We start from the raw sequence: 13185 nt of genomic DNA on the forward strand, positions 1-13185 counted from the left end.
TCTCACTCACTATTTATCATTTATATTACCACCCCTACCTTGGACATCATAAGATTTTGCAAATAACACAGTGAATCAGCTGTTTATTAAAATAATAAGAGTTGATAAAAGGCACATAGTCCATGGCTATATATTAATGTTGATGGACCTATGGCCCATGGGCTTAGATAGGCTTGCCAGACCTCTGTGGTTGGCCTGCCATGCCATTTTCAGTGAACCATGCCCACCTTTCCCTGGTTCAACATCACATGCCATCAAGCACGGGAAGGTTTAAGCCAGATGTGCACTCTTAACTCTTCCAGCTATTGCTTGAAATGTTAATCATTTGATATCTTAGAGCCTTACCCCTCAACCAGCTCTAAATGTAAAGATAACCAAGAACGGCTCTATGCCATTTTTAGAGTTGCATTTAGATATTACTATTACCTTTTAAAATTATGAGTTGTATTCAATGAAGTTGTCCCATTCACACAAGTACTTCTGCTTGCAAAACAGAACTTCTCTTTCCTCTTCCCTCCCTTTCCTTCCCTTCCCTGGAGCAGATTTGCAGGAGGGAGGGAGGGAGGGAGAGGACAGGGAAGAGAAGTTCTGTTTTGCAAGCAGAAGTCAATGTGCAGACGCGATGACCTCACTGGATACAACCCAGTGCCAATAGCAATGAAGATGTGCTCCTTTCTGCACTGCCAAGGTGCAGAAAGGAGCACATCTTCATTGCTATGAATGAAGCAGCCCACACCATAGTTGCTGGCTCCTCCTCATGCCAGCATCACCCCTCTCAGAAACTGGGGCACAGCTGACACAAGGCATTGGTACTTCCTCAACAGCATGGGAAGCAGCAGGACTTCAGATCAGGAATCAACGAGAAGAGATACAGCTAACTGGAGAAGGAAGGCAATAGGTAGGTCAGGACAGTATTTTTTCCTCTCTGTTGCCACTTGACTCATCTGGAGCTTGTGCTCACAATGCTTCACTTTGGAGTTTGGCTTCATACCAGAAGGATATGTCATTTTGATTCTCTCTGTTTCTTATTTTTCCGATCTTAAATTCTCCTGGTTTCTGCCACAATCTGTGTTTGTTTTTAATCCTCATGAAATTTCATCAGCATTTTGATAATGAACGCATTTCTGTATGCAGTTTTGAGTAACGTACACATTTTTGCAAGCAAACCATTTTTCTAATAGAATTTGGTTTTGTATGTTATTTTCACCTATGTATTATTTTTTATACACCCTCCCCAATATATGCATTTTTGTAAATGCTAGTTTCTTGGAGGACAGAACTGCAAAATTAAGAGAAGTGTGAATTTCAAAAGATTACTGTATTTTGGTTCCCATATTTCGAAAAGGGAATATTTGACAGATTTCCCTTTAGATTCAAATTGAATCAATCAGTTTGTAAGAGACATTAATGCCCTCCCCCAACTCTACATTCACCCCAAAGAAAGATCACATGAGCCCCTCCACTCCACAACTGATTTGCTGTGTAAAAATGCTTCCTCTGCAGAATTTAACTCTGAATTCTTGATCCCAAAGCATCAGTCCCTTTTCTGCAGTACCAGAAGTGGAGCAATTGCTTTGCATGAGTTGCTGTATTCAGAATTTGCTTCTGTATATATAAAAAGTGGTGCCTATGGTGATAACTCAAAACAACAGAAAATTCAAGATAAAGACAAGTGGATAATACTATCTTTGAAAAATATAGACTCTACCAGCCATTTACACGACACGTAATATCACGGCTTGCCAGCAATAGCTACACGGGGCATGTGTTCTTCCAAAATAGGCAATATTTGGATAGATGAACAAAATTCATCTAGTGTTAACAGAAGGAGTCAGAGTATCTGTGCAAATTCAAAATAGACCTCTCTTGTGGCTGCTTTCACCACCCTGTATAATCCAGTCTCTTCCAGTTCAGCATTATTGACCCACACCTTGGTTCCATGCTGGTCTGTCTGCACAACCTTCCCCTCTATGTGGGGTTATGGTGTAGAATTTGGAACTTGCCTATAGATCATGCTGATGGCTAGAAATGTCTTGAAAAAAGGTAGCAAAGAGAATCAGGCAGTCAAAGAAAATCTGAGGGACTGTGGCTCAGTGAAAGTTACAGGAATTCGCTCTTATTGGTCCCTCACAAAACTAAAATCCATGGGAGAGAAGGAAAATCTACCAGGCCATTTTAGATCTGTGGTGTAGCTGAGCACTCAGGAGTCAAGGTCAAAATGTTCCACAGCTGAAAGTCCTCTGTTTGCAAGCACTGCAAACAACCAAAGACATTTCAGCCTGCCAGCAGACCACCAGGCAATAAGAGCATATTACCTAAAACAGGGCTAGAGAACCAGCAGCCCTCTAGATGTTGTTGGACTATAACCCAATCAACATTGATCCTTGGCAATTCTGGCTGTGGTTGATGGGAGTCAAAGAAGATATGGAGAGCCACAGATCCCCCAGCCCTGGACCTAGAGCAGAGCAGCAGGATTTTCAAGCCACAAACAGAAGCTGAGTACATTATAGCCACTGGATTTTCAGGATTGAATATGTGGTTTCCTTCAACTTTGCTCAGCGGCTCTACCTGAGCTGGAGCTTAGAACCTCTCGTGTTAGTTTGTTAATTTGTTAATGTATTAATTGCCTTTCATGTTAATTTCAAGGTGATTTACAGTTCAAGGTGATACATACAGTAATTTCTATGTGGTCGCCACCTACCTTTCACTTTTCCTTCACTCTCTGGAAGAGCATCCCAGGTAGCAGCAACAGTTGCTGTTTTGCCTTTGATTGGCCAAACATTCAGGTTTTCTGGAGCACCAGTGGGAGCTGTGACATATACAACAGGCCAAAAAGAAAAAGGGGGAAAGGAGTAGTGAAAATAAGCAATGGAGTTGGGCGGTGGGATCCAGGCATTTGAAAAGAGGTAGGTGCCACCTGAAGCAAATTGAAAGCAACCACATTTTTGGTGGGTGGTGTTGGTGTTGTTTTTTAAAAATCCAGATTCTGCAAAGCACTTTGGAAATGGACTAGAGCAGGCTTCCCCAAGCTGGTTCCCTCCAGGTGTTGTTGGACTCCATGATCCCTGAGCCAGGATGTTCCATGGTCAGGGATGATGGGAACTGGAGTCCAACAACAACTGGAGGAAACAAAGATGGGGAAGACTGGACTAAAAGAACCTGAACAATACCAGCCTCTTTTTCTTACTTGTGTGCATGGCACTGACACCATCATACACAAATGTTCATGTGAGTTTAGGGCCCAAAGGAGATGTCACAGTAAAATGTACACCTTTCACCCAAAATAGTAGAAGTGCATTTACCTACTCCTCATTCTCTATTATGCCTGTCAAAACTTGCCCATGCTATGAAGTTTCCACATTTTGTGACCACTTCCAAGGGGCAATGATGTAGAGTGAGTTGGGGACAGAAACAATAAATGGTGTGACATCACAGCACAAGATATGTGCTATTATCTTGAGAGCCAGTGTGGTGTAGTGGTTAAGAGCGGTGGACTCGTAATCTGGTGAACCGGGTTCGCGTTTCCGCTCCTCCACATGCAGCTGCTGGGTGACCTTGGGCTAGTCACACTTCTTTGAAATCTCTCATTCCCACTCACCTCACAGAGTGCTTGTTGTGGGGGAGGAAGGGAAAGGAGATTGTTGGCCACTTTGAGACTCATTCAGGTAGTGATAAAGCGGGATATCAAATCCAAACTCTTCTATTAGATATTACAGTAGAAGAGAGGGGAGCAAAATGATTGTGGCAGGATTCACCTGACGAGTCCCATCAGTGGAAGCCCTGTGCAATGTCTTCCAGGTGTACAATGGGGCTTTCCCCTTTCCCTCCCCCGCACTCCCTCATGCCCATCCCCAAATTGGCTCAGGGGGAGTCAGGACAACTCCCAGAACAGTGCACAATGGGAGAAGAGGGGGGATTGTTCCATCAGTCAAGCTGAAAGACTTGTGCTGATGGAACACATTGAATTCCTCTATGAAATCCATCTGGGCAGCATGTACCCATATGGTGGAACATCATATATGGCCCTCAAACACAATTCTTTTCAGTTGGGTAATCAATTGCTGAGTCACTAAGAAATGAGATGTTGAATGATGTAGAATTCTGTGTAAAGCAGCCCCAAGTAGTCTCAGATCCAACCCCAAGCAATTAACTCGTATAAATCACATTCTTAAATATAATACATACCTGCTTCTGGGGTTCTCTGATAAACTGAGGCACTCCACTTGCCTTCCCTTTCTCCCTGTGAGATTCGAACTGCAAATTCATACATGGTGTCTGGAATCAGTTTATCTACCAACACCCTTCTGTTGGGTATTTGTTTGTAATCCCACCTCGCTGATTCCCCTTTCTCTCGATAACGGACAGTGTACTGCCTTAGAATAAAACACGGAAGAATGCACAGTCACAAGATATAAAGCACAACTATAACTCTTCAGCTCATCACAAGTCCATTGGACTATATTCAGCAGAAATACAAGTTAAATGTTTGGGGGACATAGAAATTTTGAGTCACAATAATAAGGCCATGATCACATTTCCTCAAACACAGGAGTGTCATTAAAATTAATCGTGTGTCACATGATCTTCTACACTAAATCACAGTGTCTGGAATTTCCCAGACACACCCACAATACCACAGTCAGAAGCAGTGTCCGGGCGGAAAATGGCAAAATGTCTGGGAAAATCCGGACGTATGGCAGCACCCATGCTGGCAGTGTCGTTTTTGTTGACCTTCCTGAAAAATACCTCAAAAATGTCATTTTTGTGATTTTGCCAAAAAAGCTCAGCAACTTTGACCAAAAAAAGCTCAAAACCTTGCCCACTTTTGTGTCCAGATTTTCACTTTTTAAAATATGGCAACCCTAATGGTTCTCATGCTTCTGTAAGAGCTTTCACAAGCAGCTCTAAGTTTCACTGTCTTTGCGCAAGGCTCCAGCATGAGGTGTTTGAAAAAACGCTTCCAAATGGAAATGCAAGAGTGGTTCACCCAGTGGGGCAAAGCCAGAACAATAGCCTCCCAGCAGCAGCATCACTGCCGCTTACTGGGAGGGGTGTGGTGGTAGCAAGATCAGAGCTGTTGCAGGTGCACCAGTGGGAGTGACAGACTGACTCCACAGGTGCTTGCCTAGTCCTGGCATTGCTGCTGCCTTGTCCCTAGAGCTGTGGCTCTGCCCTACCAAGCAAGCCACTCCTCAGTAAATGGGCACTGAAGAAAAGGGCCCTCAGTGTGGCAAATATACCTAAGGAACCCCCAATGTGGAGCCAGCACTGGTAAGGCAACTTCTGTAAGGCCTTTTATATATCTCTCTCTCTTCCCTGTCCTCATCTATTTCATGTGCTGAATTAAAAACAATCCTAACAGAAGAAAAACAATACCACTTCTGGAAAATGAAGGCGTGACCATCCACAACAATACTTTTCACACCTTATCACCAAGATGTGCCAGACATGCTGTGGATTGGCACTAGTACAGGTCAGCCTTATTACTCATGTGCAAAGGAAGGTATGAAACCACTCGCTTTATTTTATCCTGAAGTGATCCCCTGACCATGCCATCTTTCAGTAGCTTCATACAGGTTGGACTTGGAACACCTCTGGCATATCTAGATGCAAACAAAATAAAGTCTAGTACCTAGAGGAGACAGGCTTCTTCTGTTTCTCATAGATGGGATCTGTCCAGGTAACAAGCACGGACTGAGAAGACATTACACGAACAGCAACGTCTTTTGCCTCCTCCAGCTCATCCTCTTCTGAAATGCAACCACAACAGTGAGTCAGTAATGAGAATTCTGGACATCATCATTATTAGCATTGGCCTCTTATTGCAACAGAACTACATGATGCTTCTATATTGGGCCAGGCTTAATGGTCCTGCTTACATAATTATCCTGATTAGCCCCTTAGCCCACTCAACCTCAGATGGGGGACCTCAATCAGGGCCTTCTTTCTTTACTATCATGGCCACTTACAGGCTGGCTTCTCATGTTAGTAAACCATGATCAATAGCTCAAATGGCTGGAGTTAAATACCGGTAATTTATAGGAGGCATAGTCTCAAAAATATAGAATACTGTGATTCATTTGTTTCCCCCCCCAAAAAAAACCCCCTCAATTAGAAATGTCAGTATCAATCTTAAAATGCAGTAAAGCGTGGGATGGAGAAGCCTGTGGCCCTCCAGATGTTATTGGACTCCTGGGTGAACCCAACTAGCCTCCACACATCTGGGAACAGGCTGAAAGACTGGTAGAGGGCACAGTATCCAATTAAGTATGAATCCTAGCAGGTTTCTTATTTAAAAATATTGAATGATGGTTCCACACCAGCCTTCTTTAGCTTCCATAGCCACCCACGGATGTGGCACAATTCCCTGTGACCAGGGCCATGGGCTGAAGCCAGTATGAACTACTCAACACACACCAACACTATACAAGTCAACCAGCTAAAACCAAAGTCTCTGCTTCCTATCTTGCACCACCTGTTCCCAATTCATCACTAAGTAACTAGGATTTCATCTCTTTTCCCCGGGGACAAATTAGATCAGATAGTTTAAGACTGTACCACATGAAGATAAGATTATTCCATTACATCTGCATTGGCTATGCTGCAGCCAATATGAGTTTTGCTTTTTAAGATTAAGCTGATTGTCATTTCCTCCCTTCAAGGCAACCTCCTTCACCTTGCTCCGCATATTCCTACATGCATTGGCGGACTGGCAGAACAGCCATCTTGAGGTTAGAAATTGGACAAGAGCCTCTAACCTTAATTTCCCACCAGTTGCTCTTCCCACCTCCGCTTAGGGTGACTTCATTTGCCATTGCTCCATCTTGAGCTAACAAGTTACAGCTGGATTTCCTGCGCTGTTTACACAGAAATTAAACCAGCTTCTCTTCTGAGTCTCAGTTTGAGTATGAAGTAGCAGTCATGCACCGTGTAGTGAATTATAATGCCACACCTCACATGCAATTCTCTCAAAGAGGAATCACCTTTGGGGTTTCCACACCTGAACGCTTTCCTGTAGGAAATTCCCCAGCTGTTCTACTCTGAAATTCCTCTACATTTTACCTCATATGGAAACACTAACCAAGGGGCTATGCAAACCTATCGGACAAATTTTGATAACTTCTGTTGGTTGGGATAACTTGTGGGAAGAACATGAGATACTTAATCTCAGAATCATGGGTTCAAACCCCACATTGGGCAAAAGATTCCTGGATTCCAGGGGGTTGGACTAGATGATCCTCAGGGTCCCTTCCAACTCTACAATTCTCTGATTCTGTCTTCTCTTTGTCTGGCGATTCAGTGAGCAGTTTGTTGATGTTTTTTCTTAAAATGTGGCACACAACTTCTAAAGATGTGGAGTATGTAACATCAGAACCAAATGAGGCTTAAACAAAGTACAAGTTTGCCCTTAATTTGAAGCTCTTTTGCTTAAAATTGACCCCTAATATTTGAAACTGGACCCCTCTGACTAATTAACTGAAGCTTGGGTCAATTAAACCAATGAAACCTACTGGTTCTAATACTGTTGCCAAGTTTTATCTCCACTAAACTGTTGTAAGTGGAGTAATACTTGGCTTGCTGACGCTCAATTTAGCTGAAACATTACAAAAATTATAAGCTACCTCTTCTATGAAGTTACTGCAACTTAGTTTGAGTAATTCAACATAAGAGTAGTCATACTCAGAGTGGACCCAGTGAAAGCAATGTGCATGATGATTTTGGGCTCATTGATTTCAATGGGTCACCTTTGAAGAGAACTTAGTTGGATACACGCCATTGCCTTTTTTGTCCTGGTCAGGATTTTCCTTTTGCTTAATTAAACACCTATAACTGCTTACATAGCAGATCATAAGACATGCAGTCAAATTCTAGATATAAGTGTATTAGACACTTTCGGGAATCTGCTCTAATGAGTGAATTAACCCACTGAACCAAATTACTAGGGAGAAGGAATCAGCACAAATGTTCCCACTTGCCCAGCAGAACACACCCACACCCCACTGGGCATTCTCCTGACCCTCTAGAGTAGCACAGGGGATAGCACGGGGGGGGGGAGAGCCCTATTGCACTATTGGGTGCCCTTGCATTGGCTTCCGCTAGGGCGCCTGGTTAGTTGAACCCAACCCAATGCTTCATCATCCCAAACAAAAGTGCCAAACATTATTTTGTGTGAAATAAACTTTGGCCTTGACTTACCTAATCTTTTAACCTCATGACTTCTTTCTTCTTTTGGCAGTGGCTTATAACTCATCTTTCTGCTGCTCTCTCCATATCCCAAGAGGTAACCTGGATATCTACGTAGGCTCCTTGAACCTGAAGAATGGGGTGGCCTCCACCGAACAAACGCCCTGTCAGCTGACGATGGTCGGCCGCGCACTCTTAAAGGTCTGCTTGGCACTTCCTTCTCTTCAAAAAAACGTAAAAACACACAAACACACAAATCAAGAGTTACTCTTAAGCGCTCTTCGTGTGTTAACTATTCAACATAAGCGGCACCTTTTTTCTTTCTTTTTTTACCTTCGCGATTTATTCATTGAGCAGACAAGCTTGACAAATGATGAATCTGAGATAAGGCTAGAGAAATGAAGCAGCGGTGCAAGGAGGATAAATAACCAATTCATCACTTTAAGGGTCCGGTGGGGCTTCCCGATTCTACACTACTCCCAAGAAGGCTTAGGGTTCACCAGGTTGACAACCATTGAAGGGATTAGGAGGTGCCAGCAGCCACTGGCGGAGGAAGAGGAGTGCCGGTGGAGCACACCGCCCCCGGCAGTGCGATCCCAGTGGAGTGCCATCGCAGCTGCACACCCATCCGCGCTGGGTGCCACACCCCTGCAAGTGGCATGCCACACCCCCAGGACGTGCACCAGCCCCACCCCCACCTGCTCTCTGCCCCCCGTTGCTGGAGAATGAAGCTCCGCCACTGCCAGCAGCTCATTGCTCTGCTCCCTGAGAATCTGAGGATTCAGCAAGGGCAGCTACCATACACCCACCCATTATTGAAATGAGTTTGGCTGTTTAGCTTTGATAAGGCCTGGCTGTCTATAAAGAACTGTAAGATTTTGAGTGGTTGGGAAGGAAAGGGCTGAACCTCTACCTCTTCCCTTCCCTTCCCAAATGAAAGTCAACTACAGGTGTTTTACATGATTAAAAAAAAATCATACAACCTCATTTTCTGGAGAGTACCCATGCTATGTTACTCTAGAGGAAGGGAGTATAGAGAAAAAATCAGGGAGGAATGGCTACAAAATGCAAAAGGACTGTGACAATTCTATAGAAAGCTTAAGGTAAGTAAACTGACTATTCAGAACAACAGCTGAGAAACACCAATTATTGCTGTTGCAAATGGTCACAGTGCTTCTTTTAAGCTGTACGTAGAGTGGTCCCACACAATTATTATTTTTACATTTCAGAGTCATTTGGCACCATTTTTTTCTCTACCCTTGTATATCACATGCCAGCTGAAGATGTGGATTCTAGTTTGCAAAATCTTACTCCGTAATCAATCTGTTAGTCTCTACAGACTTTTTGTTGTCAGAGCTATATACAATATGTAGCTCTGCCCTATCATAAGATATGGAACAAGATAAACAATCACATTCCTTTGGACCAAATATGAAGAGTCTTTGGCCTGCATGAGGAGGGGAAGGCTTATCCCTTCCTTCTCTAGTCATAACATCTCCTTCCCCCTCCCCCCCAAAAAACCCACCATCATGGCTATTATTGTTGTTGGCATCTGTCTGCCTTGAAAGCATTGGTTAAAAAAAAAAAGGCAGTACCCTTTGGTGCCAATGAGAACTTTTGTACAAAACTTTGTAGCACTGCAAGGGGGGCGATTGGTGCTTACGGCTAGGGAGGGAAGTGATAAACCTTCTCTCCTTGTGCACTGTGGCTCCAGTAACAACTGGAATCCCTCTATGGCTGTAAGTGAGCCAAGAAAAATGGAGATGGAGCTTCATGCTATGCATAAAGCACAAGGTATAGTTTGGCCCCAAGAAAGCAAAAACGGAAAGAATGCTTGCAGATGAATTTGCAGATCTAGGCTGTGCACCAAACCAGTGTCAAACAGAGTTGAAGCCAGAAGCATAACCAGTTGTTCATGCACTTGGAAACATTAATCTTGTTCTCAAAGAGAAAAACTGAAATGGAACATGGTGCAAACTGGAGTACTGGCGAGTGCAGACGAAGTGGCAGATTGGGTAAACTCTATGGTGGCTGCAGAGTTAACGTCTTCAATCCAAGAGATTTACCATAAATTTGACAGCACACTACAAGCTTCTTACATACAAGCTGTCACAAGCCAAAGACTTAAATATATTGAATGCACAAATAAGATACTGGCAGCTGATGCTAGATTAAGAACCAGCCAACTGACACAAGTCAATGCACTGAAGGTTGATGGAACTTCAGCAGGGTGCCTTTAGGAATTTCCTCCACCCAGGAATCTTTCAAAGGAAAATCCATTGATTATTAGAAGGGTTACAGTACAGATGGGGAGCTTATTGCACTCCAGGTGTTGTTGGACTCCAACTCCCATCATGCCTGATGATTGGCTAAGCTGGCTGGGGCTGGTGGGAGTTGGAGCCCAGCACCACCTGGAGGGCCATAGGTTCTCCATCCTTGAATTACCAGGTGTCAAAATCATTACTGTTGATACACTAATGCATGGCTCTATGTGGAAGAAACAAAACCAGACAACACAGCTGCAAAGATGCAGAAAGAAAAACCCAGAAACTAAATCAAAATAAAATGCAGATAAAGATCAGCAATATTACTTTTTTGGCCTTATACTGGCTCCAAAAGAAATAAAACCAGATCTAAGGCAAAACTGCAGCAATATAACAACTGGAAACCTCAACATCCATATCAGAGATGGAAACTATATTGGGAATGTTTAACTGTTTAGTCAGATTTTCTCCAGGGTTAGCAGTGATAAGTTAACTTTATACAAATGGTGGAGGCTTAGGGATGAGAAGAAATGTTTGTAATTGTGGTAGATTGTGCAAATATCCATCAATGCATCTATGGTGGAGCAACAGTTATGGTGAAGACAGACCACAAGCCACTGGAGAACATACTGAAGAAGCCTCAAGTTGAGGTGCCAACTTGAGCCAGATTGTGCAGCCAGATTGTAAACAATGTTTTCCCCTGCTTCTGAAATCTCGTCTGAAAAACTAGATATAAACCAAGGACAGAAATAAATCAAGCAAACTTTTCAACCAAAACATTTCTACCTAGAAAGAATGCTATACAGCAGTGGGTGGGAAACTCATAGCCCCCCAGGTGTTGTCAGGATAGACCTCCCATCAGTTAGCTGGGACTGATGGATGCTGAAGTCCAACAACCATTGAAGGGCCATAGGTTAACTGCCTCTGCTACAAAGGAAGATGTTCTGGAGCAGCAAGTACACTTGATGTCATGGACAGGTTGGACGCAGAGGGATGGTGGGAGGAATCAGCCATGGAACCACCAAGGGAAGAAGGCTCAGAGCCTGGGGAGTAGTGGTGTTACAACGATGAGTGGTCAGAGATAGAAGAGGGAGAAGACTGGGAAGAGGTAACAGGGCTTAGTGAGCTGGGAGAAGTCCAGAATCAGAGGCAGAAGTTGAAACAGGAGAGTGGGAGAAGGGAGGCCAAGAGGCAGAGATCAGTCAGGCTGGTGAAGAGCCATGGGTCTCTCCCCATCCTGCTGTGACAAGCTCTCTTCCCCCATTGTCTCCCAGAACCAGAAGAGAGCTGAAATGGGCAGAGCAGTGGCAGGCTGAACACGCAGGGGCAGTCTCTGATTGTTAGGAAACCCCTGGAGAGGAAGGGACTTTGACGGCTGTGGTGTGGGGAGGTGAGGACTTTCAGTCTGGGCAACTGATTAATGTGGCCAGACCTATCAGAGATGAGCCGCTGTGCTCATTAGGCCTGACTCTCAGCCCAGTCTGTGAAGATTGTGTTTTTGCTAATAAACTGTTAACACCAACTTTGACCGTGTGATTTACTGCTGACTCGCTCTTTGACACATGATATTCACAAGCATTCCAGCCACTGAAGAGAAAATGGAAGAAATAAGAAACAAAGATGAAACTATAAAAATGTTTATTAGGATGATAAAAGGAGATTGGCCCAAAATCAAGTCTCAAGAGCAATGGGAAATTAAGGACTTCTGGAGCATCAAAGCAGAGTTAACAACAGAAAGGGGACTTGTACTCCAAGGAGAATGAATCGTTATTCCAAAAACCACTGACACCAGGCATATTAAAGAAGATTCAGACAGGATGCTTTGGCATTGTATTGTGCAAAAAAAGCAGGGGGAGGGAAATGACATACTAAATTGGCCAGGCATGAATACTCAGATATGGTGTCCAGATGTTCCACGTGTTTGGAATATCAGAAAGGAAATGCCAGGAGCCAATGACACTTAGAGACATCTCTGACAGTTTATGGCAAGGAACTGAAAATGATTTGTTTAGAGGTGAACAAAACAAGAACCATACCCTCCAACATTTATCCGATGAAAATAGGGATGTCCTATTATTATTATTATTTATACCCCACCCAGCCCATCTGACTGGGTTGCCCCAGCGACTCTGGGCGGCTTCCAACACAAATAAAAACATAATAAAAACTTTAAACATTTTAAAACTTCCCTGTACAGGGCTGCCTTCAGATGGCTCAGGGGTCAGATAACTCCATACCCGGCAACATTTCTCCAATGAAAATAGGGTCATCCTAAGGAAAAGTGGGACATTCCAGGATCAAATCAGAAACCAGGACAGTTTCTGTAAATCTGAGACTATCCCTGGAAAATAGGGACAATAATATGCCCATTGTGGCATATTATAACAGATACCCTGAAATCATGGTTGCAAGATGTTTGCAAGCATGGTAGTTCTAGGAAGGCACAAGTTACATAGTACAGTATTTTTCCGTGTATAAGACGCCATGTATAAGACGCCCCCTATTTTGGGGGACTCCAAATTAAGAAAACACCCCTCAGCACTGCCTGTGTATAAGACGAGCCCCAATTTTAAACCTAATTTTTGGGTAAAAAAAAACCAACCCTAGTCTTATACACGGAAAAATGCAGTATATATCCAACAACTCTCAGGATACACCAGCTAAATTTGCATCATTTGTTAAACATACAGTCACCAGCCATTACTTCCAACAAGCAAATAGGTTATGTGATGTGCAG

General features: G+C 43.5%; 1 protein-coding gene across 1 annotated transcript in view; it reads right to left on the reverse strand.

The window, feature by feature from the left end:
• FNDC1 (fibronectin type III domain containing 1) overlaps positions 1-13185 on the reverse strand; it is a 96090-nt gene that overhangs the window by 42542 nt on the left and 40363 nt on the right. The window contains exons 2-5 of the mRNA XM_082215173.1: positions 8197-8406; positions 5633-5750; positions 4186-4373; positions 2702-2809 (exon numbers count right to left, since the gene is read on the reverse strand). Of these exons, the coding sequence (XP_082071299.1) occupies positions 2702-2809; positions 4186-4373; positions 5633-5750; positions 8197-8406 (624 nt within the window). The remainder of the gene's footprint in view (positions 1-2701; positions 2810-4185; positions 4374-5632; positions 5751-8196; positions 8407-13185) is intronic.

This window comes from Podarcis vaucheri (assembly GCF_965113315.1).
Source record: "Podarcis vaucheri genome assembly, chromosome: 3".
NCBI lineage: Eukaryota > Metazoa > Chordata > Lepidosauria > Squamata > Lacertidae > Podarcis > Podarcis vaucheri.